The following is a 24,911-nucleotide window of genomic DNA, read 5'->3' as shown; positions in this document are numbered from 1 at the left end:
CAGTTCACCTTGAAATTAAATTTGTCATTATTTAATCACTCTTATGTTGTTTCAAACCTGTATGTCTTGGTGGGAGGAAAAACTATATCACAATGCAAAAAGTTTTTCGAACAAATGCAAAGTTTCTTGAGGGAACACAATACTACATGCAAAAGTATTGTGAGTGAACGCAAAAGCAATTAAAAAAAACTTTTTCTCCCATTTCTTATTTTTCCCATCACTATGTCCCCTAATCTCATCCTTTTTGACCCCCCCCATTGTCCACAACAATATTTGAAAGCCTCCCCAACCACTCACAATTTCTACCCAACAAAATATTTTAGAGCTTGGCATAACTTTTTAGTTGTTTCCTTTGTCTTATTTTAAATAATTTTAAGTCATATTGTGGCCCACTGGCTGAGAACCACTGCCTTAGAGACAAAAAAAAAAAAAAAGGTTAAACAGGTCCTGGATGTTTTGTTTTTCCTACAATGAAAGAAAATCATGCTAGTGATGCCTTCACAATGTACAAAGTTGGATTATGCACTAATGTGAAGAGAATGGTGTAGGTTAAGTTTTTCGGTGTTCATCACAAAGCTATTGTATGGCTCCAGAAGACTTTGAGCACAAAACACTTCTTGTCATACTGACTACTTTTATGGTAAATTTATTGTGCTTTTTGTCCTTTTTTGAGCTTGATTGTTCCTGGTTACTCTGTCGCTTTTCTATACATTTTTCAAAATGTTTCAGTTTTTGTTCCATATGGGTTTGGAGCAACATAATGGTGAGTAAATGTCAGAATTTTAAACAATTCCTTTAAAATATAAAGTTCTGTTCTGATGACAACTGGAAAGTACAATCTCACTATTGAACCTGTTTGTGGCAACCTCATAATTGGTTTGGGTTCTGTTGTACTAGACAGGAGAAGGCTGATGGTGTCACAGATGCCTGCTGACCTGTTGCATTAAACTTTCAGTATGGTGTTGAACTCTCCATGTCAGAGCCCAGGTTTGGTTACACGTGAAGCACCCCATATTCTACCATACTGAGGCAATACACAAACAAAACTAGTTTAATAATGGCTATTTTTGCGGATAAAGTTCGGACTTTTCTGCGTGCTCACGCGTTCACCTTCATGATGATGGCCTATGGCCTCTTGATTATCATCGGTGCTGTTGTTTTGATGATATTGGAGCAACCTGAGGAGAATTTGCTCGTTACAGAGATCCGTGAACTAAAAGCTCGTTTTTTGGCAGAGAACCCTTGTGTTAAGGAAAGCAGTTTGGATAGTTTGTTAATGAACGTGCTTTCTGCGAGTAAACGTGGCGTGGCCGTACTGAAATCCGACAGCGATGAATGCAACTTCGACTTTACGTCGTCGCTGTTTTTCGTCATTACCTTCCTCACGACCACAGGTGAGCAGTCAGATAGGAATTAAGATGTTGACTGGATGTTAAAAATCGAAAACTACCGCTATGAATTGATTGAACACAATACACAAACATTAACCGCTCTAGTTGCTTGTCGAATATTCTAATTATCTCACTTGTGGACCAATTACAGTCTAATATCTGCTGCGTAATGTCATAAGCTGGTAAACGGCTCAGAAGGTGGACAGTGGAGTTATTTATTTCAACATTATTTATTTGTCTTGAGGAACTTTTTCCTTCGTTATTTCTTTCGAACAATTTATCCAGAATTTTCATTTGAGTATAGTCAACCAATGCACAACAATGTATAGTTTAGGTTAAAGTAAATCATTTTAAAGTCTACACACTCAGTACAAAACATTTATTATTATTTTTTTTATCTTTTAGAACTTGTTTAATTGAGTATATATTGTTTATTTCATTGTGTATATAGTCAAGCCAAATGTGTTTTTCATTTATAGTTTATAGTTAAAAGTATTTCTTTATTTTAATCTTAATATTTAAGTCCACACACTCAATACATAATATATGTATTTATATTTTAGAACTTGTTAAATTATAAAAAAATTTTTTGTTCATTTTAAATGTAGTCAACTTACCAAATGCATTATTTATTTATAGTTTATTAAAAAATTATGTATTTCAATCTTAATATTTCAGTCTACACACTCAATACAAGCTTTATCTGTTTTTCATATTTAATTTATATCTTTTTATATTCAATCTTAACTAAAAATGACTGATAATTGATGTGATTTGTATATCATGCAGCGTAGGCTAATTTGGCCCTCACATTTATTAATAATTGTCAAAAAGGGAAGATATCTTCAAAGTCCTTGATATATTTACACTTTATTTGCAGGTTATGGCACCACTGTGCCCCTTTCGGATGAGGGCCGTGTGTTCTGTGTTGTTTACTGTCTTGTGGGCATCCCATTCACCATGCTGCTGCTGTCAAGCCTCACTCATGCCCTTCTGCCCCGGGTAACACACACTCCTATTCAGAACCTTCAAGTCTTCTGGGGACTGTCTCGCAACCATGCTGCGTTGCTGCACTGCAGTGTGCTTGCCTTTTGCACAGCGACATTGTTCTTTCTAATACCCGCTGGTGCCCTCTGTCTGCTGGAGAGCAACTGGAGTTACCTGGAGTCGCTGTATTTTTGTTTTATCTCACTTAGCACGACTGGACTGGTTGACTACCTGCCTGGGAGGACGCAAAGCCTAGCAGCACGTCAGGGGCTGGAGTTCGCAACCTCCTGTAAGTCCTAACACTTCCTCTTAGTGTTTTTTAGTTGGATTAAGCATATTTTTTTCAAGTCAACAAACCAATTCATGATCTAATTATAGTTTATATTTAAAATTATTTATTTATTGAATCACCATTTAGGTTACCTGATACTTGGGCTGATTGTCCTGCTTGTTGTTCTGGAAAGCTTCTGGGAACTGCAGCAGGTTCAAGGCATTCTGCGTTTTTTCGCAGGACCACGGGAGGGTGAGCTGAAGGGGGTGGGTTTGGATGAGCTTGTGCTCAGTTGGGACATGACAGGTCCAGAAGAGGAACCTCATTATACTCTTCCTATATCCACAATCTCCCCTGCTTTCTCAGACTCACCTGCCACTCCAACAATAGAGCTGCCACCAATCTTTGACATGCCACCCATGGCGACCTCCAAAGAAAATGTACCCCCTTCACTAAGACCAAACTCCACACCAGATCTGTGTCAATCCCCGTCCACTACATAATGGAACTGGACATTGTAAGAAGAATAAACAATATCCAGCAATGGTGTGCCTCCATAATAATAGCAATAATAGCTTTAGTAACTAGAATCTGGCAAACACTAGGTGGCGGTATTTGTTTGTTTTCTTCAATACTCTTGGGCTTGCTCTGAGTGGTACATGCATTTATATTTATAATCTGTTTTATAAACAAGTTACATTTATAATACAGATTATATGAATATAAAAAAAATATAATCAAAGATTATGAATATATTATTCATTATTAAATATTTGAAAAACAATATTGTCCAACATATTACTAGTCAAAGTTTGGGCACACTTATTAATTCTTTATTATAATATGTGTTTTATTTTCAATATTTGAAAAACAGTAAAGTATATCTACTGTTGAAAAGTTTGGGGTTGGTAAGATGTTTAAATGATTTCAAAAAGACGTCTCATATGCTCATCAGGCCTGCATTTATTTATCAAAAACATGGTAATATTGTGAAATATTATTACAATTTTTAAAAAATAGAAATGAAAGAGATATCTTTTGTAGCGTTGTAAAGGTCTTCACTGTGCCTTTTGATCAATTTAATGCATAGTTGACCCCAAACTTTTGGACCGTATTAAATGCTTTCTCATATAATGTTATATTCTACCTTCTTCAAAGTAGCCTTGATAACGGCTCAACCACCTGAAATCAGTGCATTCAGTTCAGTACTACTATTTTACAGTAATACTTAAACGCATACCTCAGGTCTTCAGCGACCCGGTATGTTATTTACTATCCTCCTCCTCATTCATTTTTTTAAATGATATCAAACCTCTTGGTATTCCTATTCATTATAGCAATATAACAAAAAAAAAAAATATAAAAGAATGTATGTTTTTTTTTTTTTTTTAATTAATATTTTGTAAAAACTGTATAGGGTCGTTAGTGACTCGAGGTACACTATATTGCCAAAAGTATTGGGACACCCCTCCAAATCATGGAACACCTGAATTCAAACCACTTCCATGGCCATAGGTGTATAAAATCAAGCACCTAGGCATGCAGACTGCTTCTACAAACATTTCTGAAAGAATAGTACGCCCTCAGGAGCTCAGTGAATTCAAGCTTGGTACCAGGGATGGCCCCTTCCTGTTCCAACATGACTGCGCACCAGTGCACAAAGCAAGGTCCGTAAAGACATGGATGAGCGAGTTTGGTGTGGAGGAACTTGACTGGCCTGCACAGAGTCCTGACCTCAAACTGATAGAACATCTTTAGGATGAATTAGAGCGGAGACTGCAAGCCAGGCCTTCTCGTCCAACATCACTGCCTGACCTCACAAATGCGCTTCTAGAAGAATGGTCAAAAATTCCCATAAATACACTCCGAAACCTTGTGGAAAGCCTTCCCAGAAGAGTTAAGGCTGTTATAGCTGCTAAGGGTGGGCCAACTCCATATTAAACCCTACGGATTAAAAATGGGATGTCATTAAAGTTAATGTCCACGTAAAGGCAGGCATCCCAAAACTTTTGGCAATATAGTGTACGTAATAATCAGGGTTTTCCTGCAGAATTGGGCTACTTTAACACTGTTGCTGCGGGTTGTTTTTCATGTCTGCAGGTTGAAGCGACCACAAATAACATGATATTTAGCCCCTGCGTGCAAATTTTACCAGGGAAACCCCGCCAAAAATGCAGATTATTCCTCCTGCGGTCAGACATAAAACAACTACATAAAACAAACATAAACTACATAAAACAAAAGAATGACATCATTGTGCATCATTGTGACTTGATGGTGGATCTGTTGAAGCTGTCAGCGATCAAACTATTGATTTTGCAGATTTTGAAGATAGAGAATATGGTTGAGATAGCAAATATGAGCCGGATGCTGAATGTACAGAGGAGAAGAGCTCTGACGATGTGATGATGACAGTGATGATGGTAAATGGAACCCTTCAAAGTTCCAAAATGTAATAAAATATGCTTTATTTTATTCTTTTGTAAATGTTATTAAAATATCAAGAGAGTTTTATACTATTTCGGCAGTTAGAGAGCCATCCGTGTTAGATATAATCCGGGTTGCTAAAGACCCGAATATGAAATAATGATTGGCAAAACATGGATTTAAGGGTTAAAGCACTTCTCATGCACCTTTTGATGGAAATAATGAATGGAATGTTGTGATGTTATTTCCATAAAGAGGTGCATCAATTTTTGGTCAAGATCCTGTATTGACAATGCAAGAGGTGAGCACTCTGTTAAGTCTCCTCCAGCACATCCCAAAGACTTTCAATGAATTTAAGGTCTGGACTCAGAGGTGTCAATTCATGTGTGAAAATGATTCTTCACGCTCCCTCCCAACCATTCTTTCACAGTTTGAGCCTGATGAATCTTGACATTGTTATCCTGGAATATGGCCTATTCCCAAACATATAACATGTTAGAAACATAATAATCACAGCAATAATGATCCAGACATAGACTACAATAAAACTATTCAAACTGAGATGTTCGTGTTTCACATGTTGTTCTTCATATTTACAACAGGGAGCAGGTGTGTCTTTGTGTGGGGTGGTGACTCAGATTCTGTGCCCAGCGCTGATGGCTCTGCCTCTCTCTTCTGCCAGTCTGACATAAACATACTTCACAAGCTCCGCCTCTTACTCTGCAATGAGGTCATATACTCCTTTTATGGCCTTCGGTCATTTACTGTCCAATTCTGCAGTAGCCTACTTGTGCTGAAGCTCAGGGTGCATTTAAGTTCAGTAAAATGCTTCTTATGCACAGGCTCGTATGTGATAAAATGTCACTCTTTAGTTGAAATACCATAATAGAAAAATCTAAATGTTATACATGTATAATGTTTGGCCTTTAAAAGAAGACAAGAACCCAGTGACTTTTGTCCATAAGTATAAAATAAGAATATTACGTTCATAGTATTTATTTTTCGTCACCTTTGGGCAAAAATTTAAACGGCTGCTTCTGAGTCCTCTTGATGGGGTTACAGGAGTTGTATCTAGGTCAGGACTGAAGTAAAGCTGGTGCAGTGCTTGGTAATGAAACCTCAACCCATTTTTAGTCACTTGTATGAAACAGTAGCTTAATAAGCTGTCATTTTTAAAATCCAAGAAAGATTAAAAATAGCAAATGCATAGGATAAAAATAGCAAATGAGTAAGAATGCATCCCCTCAAATTATCCTAATGGCAAGAACTGCTGACATCTGTTAACAAAAACAGGACTCGAGTCCTTGACCGAAAGAGGCGTGACGTGAACTTCCCAGATGAGTTGCAAAAATTATAGGGGCTTCCCCACTTGTTTACTGTGAGGACCATGAAGCATAAATAACATTTTTCCTAAACCTGCTGGCTTCAAATTCTTTAAATCCTCAACAGTTCTTTGAACAGGGTACAGCACTCATTAAATCAAAAATTTTTAACATTCTAACAGCTTTAACGTATTAAATAACATGTTTTACACAGATGTAGCTTGCCTGTATATTCCTATGACCTTGTTACCAGAGTGCCTAATACTTTTACACTGTCAACTGCTCTTTCACTCAGATTGACAGTCAGCAGGTGTTACATGCATGTCTATATTTATAATGGTGGTCTAAGTGTTATCTCTGATCTTGAACAGATGGAGTAACATTACCACAATGTAGTTTTCCACTCCTAGAGAGAGATCAAAAGGAGTTTCAAAAGATCATGAAATGTTATCTTCCTGTGAAATTAAGTTTATATTATCAAACTGTTTTCTCTTAGAATGAATGTCACATATGAGAGATTAGACATCAGGACTGTGGGTTTGTGGCAAATCTCAAATGTCCTTCATTTAAAAAAAAAAAAATCAGCAGAGCAGTATGTAATAGTACAGATCCAAGAGTTTGATCAGTTTATTAATTGTTCAAATCAGTTACTTTGAACTGTTTTTATCTTTACATTTGTAAGAATTGCTAAGAAAAAAATAACCATGTTAAAAATAAATTCAAGATCTAATTTAATGAAGTTTTAAGATTTTGATTGTTAAATACAGAAATGTTGAGTGAATCAGAAATATAGTGAAATGTAAGTACATTTGTGACATCTTCAGGATTTCGTACAGAAGGTCAGATGTTTTTGCTTCCACTGAAGCACAAGATGCTCTTTGGATCATTCTCAAATCATGCTGGAGAACATGAATCACATGATCATCAGGTCTGACAGACATTTGAAGTTCATGTCAGCTCGGGTGCTGCTTTCATTTAAGGTCATTTAATTAAACGGTCAGAATCTGCGGAGAAATTAAGAAATTTATGTTTCTCTCAAATTGTTATGCTGATAATTTGTACACTACAATTCAAAAGTTTGGGGTTGGAAAGATTTTAATGAATGAATGAATTTTTTAATGAATTTAATGTGTATTAAAATTATTGTATTTAACTTTGGCAGTTTGATACATGCTCTGAACCACTGATTCGAAACAAAAGATTCGGAAAGCTTCAAAGCTTCATGAAGCAGTGTTTTGAAATCGCCCATCACTAGATATTGTTAAATAAAGTCGTTATTTTGTTTTTTTCACTTTATAACATTAAGGTTGAACCACTGTACTCACATGAACTGTACTGTAGTACCTTTCTGGGCATTTGAAAGTGTAAATTATCTTGCTGTCAATGGAGGCCTCACTGACTCATCAGATTTCATCAAAAATATCTTAATTTGTGTTCCGAAGATGAACGAAGGTCTTACAGGTGTGGAACGACATGAGGGTGAGTAATTAATGACAGAATTTTCATTTTTGTGTGAACTAACCCTTTAAATCGTGATCTTCATGGCTGGATGAAAATGTGGTGTATTTTAAGAAATGTACCAATGGCACTCAGGTTTGTTTAGGCTTGTCTTCTTTTAGAACATTTCCTGCTGTTAGTACTTGGGCATGGAGAGGTCAATGCTACAGGAAAACAGGAAGTACTGATACAACGACACACTCAATTAACAGGAAGTGTACAGCTATGAGCAGGAACCTTATTCGTGATCCATGAGTTTTCATTACGTCTCGCTCTTCCCTTTCCCAATCCATCTTTCATCACTCTGTTATTCTTGGCTTGGTGAACAAATTAAAATGAATTAACCTATTGTCATATTCCAAAAAGAATCTCAGTGGGTTTATATGGGGCATAAATGACTGTGACAAAGCAGAGCGTCAGAGATTTTTATCTTGCTTGGCATGCAAAAGATCCCCATGTTTTTTTTTTGGCACACATGCCAAATCTAAACTGTGATCAGCAGACGCAAGGGCAAGTTTCAGCCTGCCCCCTCACACTGATTTAGGATCAGCCCAGATCATGAGCAAATTGATCATGATGTCTACAAAACTGATCTCAGTTCATAACAGAGAATCAGGCTACCTGCTGCACAATCTACCTGCTGTTTTAGCCACACCTAAACATTGTTCAAACAGTATGACTGTGCTGGACTGAACAAGAACTCACGGTCAACTGTATCAGATATAGAAGTAATGCTTCACTCTTGTTGACTTCAGTCAGCGGTTTCATGCTATTGTTTAAAGCACAGTAAAAACTGCTCATAAATATATAAGGTAATTGTGACCTTTTACCTTCAACAGAGTGTTTTGAATAGCCCTGCCAACCTCCATTCTCTTCAACAAGACAAACTGCTTCCCACAGCAAGGTAAGAAAGCCTTACATAGAAGGCAAGATCTGTGCTGTCCCATTTTTTGCTCCATGAATTATTTCATGAATAGTGGCCAAAAATGATGTCCGGAGGGGATATTTGTTTTTAATGACCCTACAAGTTTGATTAAACCAGCAAAATATAAGGAAAATATCTTCTTTATATAATTTTTGAAGAACAAATCAAACTTGGTTAAGGAATTTATCTGACAAAAGCTCATAGGAAAAAGCACATCAACTACAACATAATCATTATTATTTCATGATTCAAAATGTTCAAAATTTCTTTGTGACAGTCTGACCAAAAATGATGTCCGCACAATTTAACATGTTTCATTGCGTTATCACAAATAAAACAATTGACTCCAAGCACAACAATGCAATATGCTTACAAAATCTTTTACAAATTTTATATTCAATAAAGGGTGAAGATGTCAATTTTCCTTGGCTGGATGATTTGGCCACTACTATATAGGCTATAATTTATATATTATTTACTGTTTACCCAAAAGCTGAATTTTAGTTTGAATTCCCCAGACCTTGACTTTTGAATCAAAACCTCAGCCCTATTATATTAATATGACTATCAAAATGGCTACAATAATAACTTAAATGTAATAATAAGGCTATTTTTCATAATATAATTGGATAATAGGCCTATTGGATAAATGACTGAATATAATAATGGTGATCCAGCGTTTCTGTTCTCCCAGCCACTCTTCCATGGGAGTGCAGGATATGTCAGTTCAACCCAAGTGGTTGGTTATGTTTCCTCTGATCTGTCTGCGCTTATCTTCTGCAGCCTTCACATTGACATTTGGAGCATGTGTGAATGAGGCGGCGGCGCGCGGACCTGCCATCCCTGAAACATCGGGGGTAGGCGAAGTGACACAGCAATTCCCACGATGTATTTTTAATTCACTAGTCTCTTCTGTGAGGAATTGTCTAATACAAGTGAAGTAATCATGACATCGGTTTGGAAGAGACTTCAGCGCGCTGGAAAAAGAGCGTCGAAGTTTCAGTTTGCCGCGTCCTTTCAAGAACTCACCGTAGAGTGCACTAAGAAGTGGTAAGAAATGCGATTTTTCTTTTCATTGTCATGTATTGTTGTTATAAATGCGTAATACAGTATTATATATGTTTAACATACGCTGACATAAAGTTTGACATAGCTGCATTAACACCAGTTGAGCAATCGACACGACGCTATAAAATTAGAACGCAACGCTCCCATTATAAACAACGAAGCTCGTGCTCGTGCAGTGTAGGCATGGTGTAGTTAGCTGTCAGTGTGGTGTGGTTCTTTAAAGTTTAAGAATTAACAGTATCAGAGGGCTTGTTTACTTTGGCAAGCACATTTATGTTTGTAGTAGTTAGTTTTGTTGTTAGTACCCCCGCTTACTTCCGTTTTACTTTCAGTTCTACTGACCACAGTCATCTTGATAGTTTCACATGAAGCGCATCTTCAAGGACATTGTCATTACCAGCTACAGCACAACTTCATAGGCACATTTGATGTGATACTCTTTAATGCTGATGCAGGAGGGACATACAGTTACAAATGTTGATAAATGAAGCTCAGCTATGCATATTCCATACAATCATGGGGTAGTCTCTTTCACTGTGTCTTTCACTATTTCAAAAATATCATATATAGCCTGTTTGAGCATCTTCAAGTTAACCAGCTTCTGTTTCGCAGCTCTTCACACTCAACTGCACAAGGCATTTTCTCAACTGCCTAAAGTGCATCTTGGGATGCTTTTAAATAGTTTTGAAGAGTACTTGTTGAGCATTTGTTGGCTTTTCCTGTATATCCTGTCCAATTCATTCATCAAGTCCACAGTTTATTTTTGTCTACAAAACTATTTTCAAGCTTAGAAGTATACACTTTTAGATCAAAAGATTTTTATGAACACTAGAAAGATAAATTCAGTCAAGTGTGCCAGACTTTTGACTGGCAGTGTGACAAATCCAAAATGACCTTTCATGTGACACTTGTGTCTTATTATGTTGATGATTTGTTCGATATGTAAAGTGATCTATTGTCCTTTATGTTAAATGCATCGAGATTATTTAAAATTTAGATTAGATATAACTTAATGTGCATTAGCATCATGTGACGGTAGATTTATTCAGTAATTGATATGCCATTAAAACAATGATTGTTGAAGGATAATCATATTTCTAATCAGTATTGATGTGATCCTCCAACAAAGACAGGAAATTGTCTTTTATTTAGTTAGAGGCAGTATGGAAAGAAATCGCATTAATTGCCTTTATTATTGGCAGAAAAAAGTTCACTTTAAGACTGTACAATGTTGTCTTTTTGACAGTTGAGACATACAGTATTGTATACACTACCGCTAAAAAGTTTTGGGTTGGTAAGATTCAGTCTTCAGTGTCACATGATCCTTCAGAAATCATTCTAATATGCTGATTTGCTGCTCAAGAAACATTTCTTATTATTATCAATGCTGAAAACAGTTGTGCTGCTTAATATTGTTGTGGAAACTGTGATACTTCTTTCAGGATTTTTTGATTAATAGAAAGGTCAAATTAACCACAAATATTTGTCTTTATTGTCACTTTTGATCTTTTTAATGCATCCGTGATGAATAAGTATTAGTTTCTTTAAAAAAAAAATCATAATGACATCAACATTTTGGACAAAAGTGTATTTTATGGAACATTTACGGATAATATTATATTATCAACTTTTCAGTATATTCATCAAAATGTAAGAGATTGGATAGATTCGACTAGCTGCTGTGATGATGTCATCTGACTTCTGTGGTCCTGTGTAGTCACATGACTTAATGACTCAATGACTGACCTCAGAACAGCTTGTTTGATTCTAACAGTTAAATGACTCAGCAATGAATGTTAAATGTGGTCAGTGTTACAAGATAAAACCGTTAATCTCTGGAAATTGTTCTATCTTAGTGTTATTATTTTACATAACATTAAAAAAGAACGTGTAGTGTAACATTTATGCACTTAAGTTTAAACATTTCACCATCTAGTAGGCTACCTCAAGTGTAAATTGTTGTTTGTGGGCATAAAACTTGATTCCCTTCTTATGCAGTTTTATAGAGGCAGCACAGTGCTTCAGCAGCTTTATATCAATACATATGCCATTTCCCTGTCTATTTCTGTGAACCCCATGACTCTGTCACCACGTCTCTTGGCCTCTTGCATCCATTCACACAGCTGCTGCCGACACTGACCTGCAATATGAGACCCAGAGGCCTGTGATTCTCTCTCTCCACCTTTCCTTTCCTTTATTATGACTTCAAAAACCATGTTAACATGCGTAGACAGTCTAATGTCAGTCATTTGGTTTTCATCAGTTTGAGGAAATTATTTTATAGAAGCACTTTATGTCCCTTTTATTTGACTCATCAGCACTTTTCCAGGTGTGCTATTGAGTGATAGATGTTACAGGTGGGTTACATGGGATGCCTGAAAAGGGTGCTTTATGGCAAATAATGTAGCTTTATATCCCAAGATTATAGGAACAGCCTGGATGATATGAGAGTTGCATAACTGCATATATTCATCTGCAGGTATAAATAGTGTATGGTTGGTCATAGCTTGTACTTGTGTTATTACATTAATAATGCAGACAAAACACTTTCCCTTTTGTCATGTGTTCAAAACAAGTATTCAAGCATGGCTGTTGGGAAATAGCTTATAGGTAATTTGGCAAAAAACAGAAAAAGAGGTTAAAAATTAGACACTGGAACCAAAAACACTTCCATGAGGAAATGGCATAGTTTTTGTGTAATATAAACAGCTAATATGATGGTGTTAGTGTAAGGAGAGACCACACCCTCCATTCAGAGAGAAAGAGAAAGAGAGAGAGATCAGTTTGACGTAAACACACACTGGGGAAAAGTAGAACAAGTCTCGGGTTATACTTCCCACAACCACGCTTAAAGGAAACCCGCCTCATACCTCAGTCATTGTAGCTTACAATTAACTTGCACTCCTCTTTTAAAAAGGTAATCTTTTTATTATTAATATAGGGTAAAATATTTATTGTTATTACTATTTTACCTGATGTCCATTTGTAATGTTAGTAGTAAGGTTTTTTTGCATGCAAAAAGTATGCACCAGAAATTATGCAAAAGTAATGTCAATCTCTGATTTTAATCATACAGAATAGGTATTGTTGGTGTTTAAATATGGGCGGCCAAGTATTCATTTGTCTGATGTCTGAAAGTTGTGGAAGAATAGAATGAAGTATTGTTTCAATAAATGATCTATTTGGACTAGGAGAGAAAGTTTTGAGAGGAAAATTACAGCATTTTTTCTTACTACAATGAACTCTTTTGTTCTAAAAGATTCCTCAAGATATGACCATTTTAATCTAATTTATTCAAGTTATATGCTGTGCTTCTCCAGAATGTTGGTATGGACATATTTTAAAGGGTTAATTCACCCAAAAATGAAAAAAAATTGTCAACAATTACTCACCCTCATGTCGTTCCAAACCCTTGACTTTTGTTCATCTTCAAAACACAATGAAATCTGAGAGAATTCTGTTCCTCCATTGACAGTCTAAGCAACTACCAATTCACAAATAAACACTGATCAGCGAACATATAAACAGAAGATCAACCGAACCTGCTTGGCGTGCGAGAACAAACCTCATTGGTTCTTGCGGAAGCTAAAATGTGCTGCGTAACACACAAATGAACCTCACTGGTTCTTGCGGAAGCTCAAATGTGCTGCGTAACACACAAGAATGAACCTCATTGGTTCTTGTGGAAGCTCAAACCTGCTGCGTAACACACGAGAATGAACCTCATTGGTTCTCACACATCAAGCAAACATGTTTGAGCTTCCATTTACCGTTTAACTGATATGTTTGTTGATGAATGTTTATATGGGAATTAAATCCTAAATTCAATCTGTTCATCATATAAAGCGATCGTGTCTCTTCAGAAAATTTGGACTAAACCGCTCAATTCATATGGATTAGTTTTACAATCTCTTTATGAACTTTTTGAAGCGACAAAGTGGTAGTTGCATATCTGTCAATGGAGGGACAAAAATCTCTCAGATTTCATTAAAATATCTTCATTTGTGTTCTGAAGATGAACGAAAGTCTTATGGGTTTGGAACAAGATGAGGGTGAGTAAATGATGAACTAACCTTTTATTAACATGTGTCACATGCTGTGGATGTTGGCCTGTCTTGTCTGCATCCCATGATTGGTCTTTCAGTTACCTTTTTAAATAGTAGAGATCTATTTTTTCTGTGATTACTCTCTCACATTACACACGATGTTATCGTGTTAGAACAGGAACAAGAACATTTCACTTGCTCTTGAAGAAGCTCCAGCATTCCATGCAATGAAGCTGGCTAATGCTTTCCTGTATGTGGGTCAGATGAGTAACCTAATAACCAAACTGAGTGCACATGATGGTCGTCCCCTTCTTCATGCTTAACCTCCTTACAGCAATTCATTGGAGAATTCTAAGTGTATGACTAAAAATCCTAATTACATTTTCACTGTTTCATGTGTCATTTCATATTTCAGTTCTTTGTGAAGTGCATTATAGCTTCAAGCAAAGCTACATGCGCACTAATCAAGCTAAATGATAGTGTGTTACATTTACTTTCAGTGTAGAACAGGAGCTGTTGTGTTTCTGCATTGTAATGTGTTTTGTTTTGTGTTGTTTATCATTCACAGGCAGCCAGACAAACTGCGAGTGGTTTGGACCAGGCGAAACAGACGCATCTGCACCAAGGTAAGAGGAGGATGTGGGTTTTTACTGTATCTGTTTCTGCATTTTCAAGTGCTATATGAAGATATGACTGTGGTTACTTGACAATTATTTGTGTACAAGACAGGTTTATCCAAAGTGATACAAATATGACCTGAAACCAGTGTAATATATTTATCAAAGTAAGTGCTGCCAAACCAATTTAAAATATTTTAGTAGCTACTCGAAAGTAAAGGTAGAGCACAGCTATAAGTGCAGAACAGCAAATAACGGTTTTTCAATCATGTTTGACGTGAGATTAGATAGTATTTTGCTGTTAAAGTCAGGATGTGTTCTATAAATTGAATCTGGTAGCACTTTATTTTACAGTCCTGTTCCCCATGTACATGTAAGTGCAAGTACTGTAAAATAAAGTGCAACCTTGAATCTTTATGAAATTTACAGAGGAAAATAACTCTCAGTATAATATTGATAATTGTTTGCACAGCAGAAGGAAACACTTCCTCCTAGCACACACAAAACAATTGGTGGCAATGGGATATAGTCATACTTTCAACACACATAGTTCTGCTTGTTACAAAAATACAGTGGAATGATTGCATTGATATAGAAGCCTAGTCCTTTCATACATTATTATTCATGATTTTGCTCATGAAAGAACATGCATAATCATTGTCCAGACAGTTTGCATGTTAAGACTTGGGTTTTTTCATTGTGTAACCATAATAAGTTTGGGTATCACCAACTTTGTTAATAGCAGTATTCTCGTTGTGATCATCAGCTTCATGGCTGGCAACCGGGTATCAAGAACCCATACAGGGGGACTGTGGTTTGGCAGGTTCCTGAGAGTGTGGACATCACAGTCACTCTTTTTAAGGTATAGCAAGCATTAAAATGTAAAAATAATTCCATGTACACTACCAGTCAAAAGTTTGGGGCCAGTAAGATTTTTATTTTTTAAAGAAATTAATACTTTTACTCAGCAGGGACATATTAAATTCAAAACGGAGACAGTAAAGACTTACATTGTTACAAAAAAAAATCTTATTTAAAATAAATGCTGTTCTTTTGAGAGAATCCTGAAAAAAAGGATCTTCTTGTTGTTTCTTAAGGATCAAATCAGCATATTAGAATGATTTCTAAAGGATCATGTGACACTGAAGACTGGAGTAATGATCCTGAAAATTCAGCTTTGCATCACAGGAATAAATTACATTTTTAAATATATTAAACCAGTAAACAGTTTTTTTTTTTAAATTGTAATGATATTTCACAATATTAGTGTTTTGACTGTATTTTTTGATCAAATAAATGCAGAGTTCTTTCAAAAACATTAAATAATCTTACCAACCCAGAACTTTTGAACAGTAATGTTTGTGACAGGAAATGGTACGGAGCCCCCAAAGGGACATAGTGAAGCAAAGAAATATGAGATAGGAGGAAAACTTTATGTCATTGCTTTTGCATTCTCTTGCAAATGTTTTGCATTCCCCCAAGCGAATGCAACATTTCTCAGGGGAATGCAAAAGTTTTTTTGAGGGAACGCAAAGTATTTTGCATGTGAACACAAGGTTTCCCAGGGGAACACAAAACTTTTGTGAGAGAACGCAAATGCATTGAAATGTTTTTTCCCCCTCCCATTTCATATTTTTCAATCAACATGTCCCTTCAGGGCTATGTAAAATGGAGGTCATTTGTGACATTTCTTTAATATACAAATAATAAACCTGCATTTGGTCATTGTTATATAAATATTATTCAGATTCATGTCTGTTGTCCATTATTGAAATTTGAAAACATGAGGTGAAATAATGAAACCAATGTCAGCAATTTTTTCTTTCCCTATAGGATCCAAATGCAGATGAATTTGAAGACAAAGACTGGACATTTATCATAGAGAATGTGAGTGTGTGTACTTTGTAATCTCACCACTTTTATTAAAGGTACTGTTAGCACTTTAAACACTTCTGTTTTGACTCTTTTTTTTTTTTGCTGTTTATTAAGCTTATGGTTGTCGCATTTGTGTTTATTGCTCTTTTGCAATATTTTGTCCTACCAAGAGACAGCCTCAATTTGCAGTACACTGTTTTTAAGTAGTCTAACACCATCTCATCCTAACATCCACAGGAAACAAAGGGTCAACGAAAAGTTTTAGCGTCAGTGGACGTGAACATGAAGAAGTATGCGAGTGCAACCCCGGCTCAGTTTGACCTGGCGCTTACATTAAAGCCTCTGTCTGTGAAAGTGCTGGATGCCAATCTTAAACTCACCCTGTCCTGTGTCTTTCTGAAGGAGGGCAAAGCTACGTGAGTTCAGATGTTTTCATTGTTCCATTAGGAAGGTGTGTTTCTGATCCTAGATCTGTGTGATGATGCAGAAACATCAGTCCAAGCACAAGACATATATAGTGTCAAATACAATTGTATTTACTTTACTTATCTATAGTCTATTTTAGTAAGCCAGCATAGTATATTTGAGTGAAACAGCTTCTCGAACAAGAAAAAATGTAGGGCAGGACATGATTTTATCCATCTGGAATTTTTTTTGGATGGTTGTGTTTTGCTATTGCTCGATCTCACGTGAGTGACAGGATGTCCCGCTCTCGTGGCAGTAAACACATCATCAGAAAAGGGATGTCACTGCACAAGGAGGGAAAGTTATTTTAAAGGGTTTTTTTTTATTGTTTTAATATGTTTCTTGAGGTTCACTTATAATATTAAAAAAGTTTCCTGCACAAAAAAACACATATAATCCTCAGACGCGATCCATCCACTTGTTTCCAACACTGGGATCCCTCTGAAGTCCGTACAGAGACGCAAACGACCTGTTTAAACTGAACGCCTCAAAGCAAACGTTCTTTCACTCTTCCATTTGTCTTGTTGTCGACAGACCCAAGTGCGTGGAGTATGTCAGAAACTGAATGCGCATCTGTATACTATATCCAGTGTAGACAGCTTCAGTAATTATAATGGGTTCTATATGCTTTTGACTTGACGCTCACAATCAGTGTAATCAAATGTCAGCCGTTAACCAACTGAATGCCAGTGGGCAGGGCCTGTGGTGCAGTGATGTATAACTACTCGTCAATGTCTTTCTCAGGAGGCAGTCATATGCAAATGTGTCACAGATTCCTCAATACTAAACAAGCTGTTTTTGGAGCTTGATTAAATAAATGATTTGTTTATAATGAGGAGGACTTTTTAAGCTCTGAAACTTGCAGGATGTTTTAATGGTAAAAGTCCTCTTATATGTCAAAATATCAAGGCAAATTTGATTTCTCATGTCACGACCAGTTTAATTAAAGATTACGATGGCACATGAACAAAAAAATAATCGCATACATGGATAAATCATTTATAATAAATACTGCAATATTATATTTGAATGTTGTTGTGGACAGTGGGGGCCTTGGAGTCAAAAAAGGTTGAGAACCAATAAGTATTAGTGCTGTATTCTGTATTGTGTATTTAGTGATGAAGACATGCAAAGTCTGGCGAGTCTGATGAGTTGGAAGCAGTCTGATATTGGAAACCTGGATGACTTCAATGACAGTGATGAAGAGGAGGACAAAAGACTGAGTGCAGCAGTGAAAATGGCCACAGCAGTAATAGGTAATACTGACACACACTTACAGTCTTATGTACGCATACTAATGTACCTTGAAGCTAAGACCAGAAGTTTGGAAACAAGTTTAGAAACAGGCATTTCCTGTTCTGAAAGGCAAGTTTTTATGCATTGTTTCCTGGTTTTAGGTGACTTGGCTAGGAGGTAGATAGCCTGGTGGTTGTTTGCTGTTTTTAGAACTGCTGTTTTTTTGGCTGTGTTGAGCTGAATTTAATATTTGCTCCAGTTTAATGATGTATTTCAGATTTAAAAGTAGCTTTGGCAATGACTAACATAGAGTCTCAAAATGTTTTGTCTCATTCACATTTTAGACTCATTTTTTGGTCATTCTTTTCTCAAATGGTCTCTGTCTTTTTCATTCTTTGTCTGTCGCTCTGTTCTTTCGGTCCGTGCTCAGCTCCTCTTCCTCCTGCTAGGAGAATACATGACAAGGCCTGGAGACCTGCTGTAGACACAGGTCCCTCTGACACAGGTAGCTTTCTAACGGCTCTGGCTTCTTTTTCCAACTATTCCAATATTTCCATGAAATATTTCCTTTACACTAGAATCAAAATTTTAGTTTTGGGATGATAATATTCACTTGAAGTATTATGAGGTGTTAATATTCAAATTTTGTACTGCTTGATTTGTATCATGGCGGTTTCAGATTGGTAAATGATTAAAAAATTTGAGGCTTGGTAGTGATAACTGTTCATCTTAAACTGTAGTTGGCTGATATCCATTCATTTGCATTATTTGTTTTTTGTTTTTCAGTGAGCCCCTTTATTAAGTTATATGCTGTAGAAAAATGCACCAATTTATAAATAATACTTATTGTTTGTTGTTTATCATTTATAATCTCTATCTATCTATCTATCTATCTATCTATCTATCTATCTATCTATCTCTCTATCTATCTGTCTATCTATCTATCTATCTATCTATCTATCTATCTATCTATCTATCTGTCTGTCTGTCTGTCTGTCTATCTAATTTTATAATTGTAAAATATAAACATTTAGAAAAAATATAATTGTATATGTTTCTTATTGTTTATATTTTATATTTATAATATTTTATAGATAAACCATGGGTATTTTTGTATAAATGTTGTGCTTGTACAAGAACCATTTCACCCCTGCAAGTAATGCAAATCCAAAATACAAATTTTACACTTAAGTGCACTCAATTGTATATTAGTTTAGTTGTATATTAATTAAACACAATATTGTTACTACTTCTAAAACCCAAAACAGAAATTTAAAGAGATCATGAATATCACGCCAACCATTTCAAATCTTTCAAAAGTTTCACTTCTTCATTATGTTTTATCAGGTACTATAAATAAGTTATTAGAAACAATGCATTTTGTAACTCGTGTTGCTATACAGCATTTGGGCAGACTGAATTTTTGGGCCTGTTTTGTATCTGTCCGAGTCAGAAAGTGGGTGAAATTGCATAACACATTCCCATGACCTCAGCATACCAGTGGTCATAAGTTTGTGAATGTGAGAGTTTATCTGAGATCTGCATCTCTTCCTGGTTTCTCTTTTTTTTTCTCTTCTGAATTATTCCTTGCTCATTTGAGATTTTGAGATTTGAGTTCCTCTTTGTCTTTGTGGGGTTTTTTTTCTTCTGCAACCTCTTAACTATACTTAAATAACTACACATCCACTCTTACTTCCTCTGTTTTTGTCTGTTCCTCTCCATGATCATCATCATTTCTCTCAGCTCATTCTGAACCGGATCGGATGAGTTGTTCCTTCATTACACCTAACGTTCCTCTCCAGTACCGCCCCCTGTCAGTCACTGCTCTTGACCCTTCTGCCCCGCCCCTCTCCACTTCCTGTGTCCAACCCCTCCGTGCTGCCGGCAGTCTCCCGCAGACACGCCCCTCCCCATACGCCTTCACTATACCTGCATTCACACGCGCTCATCCACCTGCCCTGCCCAAAATCTTCCATCCGCCGACTGGCTCAGGTACAAACACTCATCCACCCAGTGCAATGCAGCAGACCCTCACACATCTGTGCTGATCTTCATCTCTGCACTGTGTACAAGTCTGTACCTCATAGATCACCCACAAACTCACTCTACTGTTATTACTTATTTTCATCATTAATATTTTTAGATAGTTTGGCTTGTTTCAAAGGTGCATTAAGCAAGTAATTACAAAAGGTTTTAGATCTAAAGAAGCAAATAGTACCATGGAAGCACATTTTTGCCTTATAGAGTAAATAAAATAAAATAACTTTATATACCATGGTTTAAAAGTTTGGGGTCAGTAAGATTGTTTTATTGTTTTTGAACTTTATATCTTACATTTTGACTATTTCTTATTTTTAACTGAATTTATGCTGAATATCTACATGAAATTCCTGCATGAATACAATTCTAAAGACAGCTGTTTCTAAATAACGTAAGAGATATAAACAAAGAATTGATTAGAAATTTCTGTTTCTGAAATTGTTTCTTATTCTGCAGAGGTATCAAGCGTGGAACATTTCTAGAATTACTTTTTTTTTTTACACACTTGACTTCTAAGTTCATTAAAAGGAGTCTTAATTGACTTTTGGAAAACTGCCCCATAAAAACAACAAATGAATTTTACGGCTGCTGTTCAAGGAAGCAATAGATCCCCATAGCAACTGCTGAGGCACCCTGTGAATTTGTTCATCAAACTAGCTATTTATTCAGCTTCTGACTTTTACCATTCCTGCCCTGTCACAACTTGATCTAATGAACCTTATTTACCTCAATCTAATGGGTGTTTTTGCCTTCATTAAAACACACAGATCAACAGATTTACAAAATTTGTAGCTTTACTTTCTTTTTTGTTGTTGTTGTTGTTATTTTTCCCCTCTATCTCTTATCATACTGTCAATTTTCCTTCTTCCTTTAAGTTGCTGTATCTGTCACTCAAAGGCCGTCAGGAGGTCTTGCTAACTCTGAGTTACTGGAGAGCAGTCGCTCTGCTGAGGGCAGTGCAGTCCCTCTCCCGCGGCCCCTCTCTTTTCTTCCCGGGATTAGCACACCCTTCTCTCTTTCCTCTTCTTCTGCTCAATCCTCCTCATCCCCTCAGCAGACCCCTCTACCTGATGTAACCCAGACAGGTAATGAGTGTTGCCCGCAAGTCAGAAAAGATGGTTGCTGTAGCTTGTAAATACAACCCGAATTCCGGAAATGTTGGGACATTTTTTTTTAAATTTGAATAAAATGAAAACTAAAAGACTTTCAAATCACATGATCCAATATTTTATTCACAATAGAACATAGATGACATAAATGTTTAAAGGGAGAAATTTTACACTTTTATCCACTAAATGAGCTCATTTCAAATTTGATGCCTGCTACAGGTCTCAAAAAAAGTTGGCACGGGGGCAACAAATGGCTGAACAAGCAAGAAATTTTGAAAAGATTCAGCTGGGAGAACATCTAGCAACTAATTAAGTTAACTGATATCAGGTCTGTAACATGATTAGCTATAATCATGAGATTATAGCTAATTATAGAGAAATCTTAGAGAGGCAGAGTCTCTTAGAAGTAAAGATGGGCAGAGGCACTCCAATCTGTGAAAGAGTGCGTAAAAAGATTGTGGAATACATTAAATACAATGTTCCTCAACGCCAAATTGCAAAGGCTTTGCAAATCTCATCATCTACAGTGTATAACATCATCAAAAGATTCAGAGAAACTAGAGAAATGTCTGTGCGTAAGGGACAAGGCCGAAGACCTTTATTGGATGCCCGTGGTCTTCGGGCCCTCAGACGACACCGCATCACTCATTGGCATGATTGTGTCCATGACATTACTAAATGGGCCCAGGAATACTTCCAGAAACCACTTTCGGTAAATACAATCCGCCGTGCCATCTGCAGATGCCAACTAAAGCTCTATCATGCAAAAAGGAAGCCATATGTGAACATGGTCCAGAAGCGCCGTCGTGTCCTGTGGGCCAAAACCACACATTGCAGCTATTACAACAGTATTGGTTCGTCGTAGAAGAGTCCGGTGCTGAACTGGCCTGCCTGCAGTCCAGATCTTTCACCTATAAAGAACATTTGGTGCATCATTAAACGAAAAATACATCAAAGATGACCACAAACTCTTCAGCAGATGGAAACCTATATCAGGCAAGAATGGGACCAAACTCCAACACCAAAGCTCCAGAAACTCATAACCTCGATGTCCAGACATCTTCAAACTGTTTTGAAAAGAAGAGGAGATGCTACACCATGGTAAACATGCCCCCGTCCCAACTATTTTGAGACCTGTAGCAGGCATCAAATTTGAAATGAACTCATTTTGTGCATAAAATTGTAAAATTTCTCAGTTTAAACATTTGTTATGATATCTATGTTCTGTTGTAAATAAAATATTAGCTCATGTGATTTGAAAGTCTTTTAGTTTTTATTTTATTAAAATTTAAAAAATGTCCCAACATTTCCGGAATTAGGGTTGTAATTGTTTTGTAGCTGGCATACTTTTGGTTATTTACACTTGGTCTTTCATTTTTTAAAACTTTACCTGTGCTGTTGTTGCTTTGTCTTGCTTCTATTTGATCTTGTTTTCTTCATTCTTCTCCTTTCTGTCTCATCGTTTTCTTCCCTAATTTAGCCACTCTATCTGCTGCTCGTAGCAAGACCTGGAGACCTCACAGCTTCCCCTCTTCACGCTCCTCCCCTTCTGTTTTTGACCCCTCCTCCTTTGAATTTGGCTCCTCCCCTCATGATTCAATGACTGTACCTGCACCACGGCCCTCAAAAATATATCGTGCCTCATTGGCTGAGCCAGGCTCCGCCCTCACAAAGCCTACGAGCATGCCCTCTGCCACTGAGACAGGTACATGAGGCAGATGTTCATATTTAACACATTTTCAGATTAGATGCCATTTGGTTTTAAAGGTCGTTTCGAGCCACACTTTTCACGTTCAGCTCCTAACATTCTGAAAATGATTTAAAAAGATGCATATTTGATGTTAGGACCCCATGAAATCAAAATGAGAGATTCATAGCTTTTAGTCCATGTCTGCTTTGAGGCCACTTATATACTTGTATACTCCTAAAACTTGGACCAAAATTTCCAGATACATTACCGTTCAAATGTTTGGTGTTGGTAAAATGCCTTTGAAAGAGATCTCTTATGCTCACCAAGCCTGATTTATTTAATCAAAAATGCAGTAAAGCTGTGATATTTATGTATATCTCTTATGGAAATATGGACCAATAATGTTGGTGATTTTCCATAATATGAGTTTAAACATACCACCTCTTTCCACAAAAGCAAGTAGCCAATGGCTGTGACATTAACTAAAAGCTACTGGATATTAAAGACATGAATGGGGTCTTTGATTAAATGTTAGTCTTAAACACTTACAATTCCCCTTCTCTCTCCTTTTACATATTTTGTTCAACTATTATGTTAACATTTTCAAATCAATGCTAACCATACCTTGTTCTTTCCTCTTTTCCCCCTTTGTTTCCCCATCTGTTCATACATGCACTCTGTCATTCACCAACCTCTGTTATTTACCATGGTCAACACCAGCATCTTGGCAAAAAGAGTGGAGGTCTCCCAAGCTGCACCCCACTCTGTGTCCTGCTCCCTTCACCTCTGCAGAACATATTAACCAGCAGCGTCATCCAGCCTCAATTAATCCCTCTCTGCCTGCACAAACTTCTCCCTTAATGAATGCCCCCCTTCCCACATTGTCTTCATCCCATGTGCTTCCTCAACCAATGGATATTTCCACTATTACTTCCAATCCTGGTGTAACATCTCCCAGTGTTGCTCCTTCAGAGATGCTCAGCACCGAGTCTGTCTCTACTTCTTGCTCTCAAACCCTGTCAGCTGCCATCCTCCCTCCTCCTTCAGCATCATTGGTTTCTCTCTCTATTGCTCCTACTGCTTCATCTAGTTCTTCATCCACCCCTTATCCCTGTGTTTCTACTCATCTTGCTGTTTTTGATGCTCCTCTGTGTTCCTCTCCTGATGTTGGTCCTGTGGTCACAGCATCTATTGTCTCTGAGCCAGGTAGAGAACAAACAAACACTCTAGAAAAACTGCTCTGAACTCGTTTGCATGTGTTAAACTAATAAATTGATCAGTTTTCATCTGTTGAGTTTAAGATGAAAAAAAAGTCATCTGCATTGTGTAAGGGTTTCGGATGCCTTTTCAATGGAGCATGAATATTGTGAAAGCTCTAATACTCACTGTCTGAGTCAAAGTTCATATTTTTTAAAGGCATATTTTCAAAAATGAAAATTGTCATCATTTACTCACCCTTATGATATTCCAAACCTGTTGGCTTTGGAAAAGAAAGGAATGACATGAGCCTATGGAAGTAAAATTATGACAAATGCCTTTAAATGCCTTTAAAACAAAAAAGTATGTTGAATCACACAAATCCCCAAAAACAACAACAACAAAACTATGCATTGTATTAACATTGCTTGCATTTTAAAGGGTTAGTTCAACCCAAAAATTAAAGTAATGTCATTTATTACTCACCCTCATGTCGTTCTACACCCGTAAGACCTTCGTTCATCTTCGGAACACAAATTAAGATATTGTTGATGAAATCCGATGGCTCAGTGAGGCCTGCATTGCCAGCAATGTTACTGCACCTCTCAAGATCCATAAAAGTACTAAAAACATATTTGAAACAGTTCATGTGACTTCAGTGGTTCTATCTTAATATTATAAAGCGACAAGAATACTTTTTGTGCGCCAAAAAAACAAAATAACGACTTTTCAATAATATCTATATGGG

The 24,911-nt window shown here is 36.7% G+C and overlaps 2 protein-coding genes across 16 annotated transcripts in view; both read left to right on the top strand.

Moving 5' to 3' along the window:
• Positions 1 to 79: 79 nt before the first annotated feature.
• kcnk7 (potassium channel, subfamily K, member 7) lies at positions 80 to 3,914 on the top strand. The gene is made up of 3 exons (XM_051898623.1): positions 80 to 1,394; positions 2,272 to 2,667; positions 2,797 to 3,914. The coding sequence occupies exons 1-3, from the start codon at positions 1,058 to 1,060 to the stop codon at positions 3,150 to 3,152; spliced, it is 1,089 nt and encodes a 362-aa protein (XP_051754583.1). The 5' UTR covers positions 80 to 1,057; the 3' UTR covers positions 3,153 to 3,914.
• A 5,656-nt stretch (positions 3,915 to 9,570) lies between these two features.
• The window catches only part of ehbp1l1a (EH domain binding protein 1-like 1a), a 41,321-nt gene continuing 25,980 nt past the window's right edge, over positions 9,571 to 24,911 (top strand). For 3 of the 15 annotated variants that reach the window (XM_051898594.1, XM_051898593.1, XM_051898590.1), the window contains exons 1-11: positions 9,581 to 9,870; positions 14,503 to 14,560; positions 15,318 to 15,413; positions 16,385 to 16,438; positions 16,664 to 16,842; positions 18,008 to 18,147; positions 18,558 to 18,632; positions 19,871 to 20,119; positions 21,043 to 21,252; positions 22,757 to 22,981; positions 23,687 to 24,172. In XM_051898594.1, the coding sequence (XP_051754554.1) occupies positions 9,767 to 9,870; positions 14,503 to 14,560; positions 15,318 to 15,413; positions 16,385 to 16,438; positions 16,664 to 16,842; positions 18,008 to 18,147; positions 18,558 to 18,632; positions 19,871 to 20,119; positions 21,043 to 21,252; positions 22,757 to 22,981; positions 23,687 to 24,172 (1,876 nt within the window). In that variant the 5' untranslated portion in view covers positions 9,581 to 9,766. Of the gene's footprint in view, positions 9,871 to 14,502; positions 14,561 to 15,317; positions 15,414 to 16,384; positions 16,439 to 16,663; positions 16,843 to 18,007; positions 18,148 to 18,557; positions 18,633 to 19,870; positions 20,120 to 21,042; positions 21,253 to 22,756; positions 22,982 to 23,686; positions 24,173 to 24,911 lie in introns of all 15 variants that reach the window. The other 12 variants (XM_051898583.1, XM_051898581.1, XR_007930786.1 and 9 more) reach the window with 11 other exon arrangements.

This window comes from Ctenopharyngodon idella, chromosome 7 (genome assembly GCF_019924925.1).
Source record: "Ctenopharyngodon idella isolate HZGC_01 chromosome 7, HZGC01, whole genome shotgun sequence".
Lineage (NCBI taxonomy): Eukaryota > Metazoa > Chordata > Actinopteri > Cypriniformes > Xenocyprididae > Ctenopharyngodon > Ctenopharyngodon idella.
The sequence above is the reverse complement of the archived record's forward strand: the minus strand, read 5'-3'. Positions and strand labels throughout refer to the sequence as shown.

Excerpts from the sequence above, each read along its gene's own strand:
- kcnk7 (XM_051898623.1), top strand. The coding sequence starts at position 1,058 with ATGGCTATTTTTGCGGATAAAGTTCGGACTTTTCTGCGTGCTCACGCG. Across the intron at positions 1,395-2,271 it reads TACCTTCCTCACGACCACAG|GTTATGGCACCACTGTGCCC; the intron begins GTGAGCAGTCAG and ends CTTTATTTGCAG. Across the intron at positions 2,668-2,796 it reads GCTGGAGTTCGCAACCTCCT|GTTACCTGATACTTGGGCTG; the intron begins GTAAGTCCTAAC and ends ATCACCATTTAG.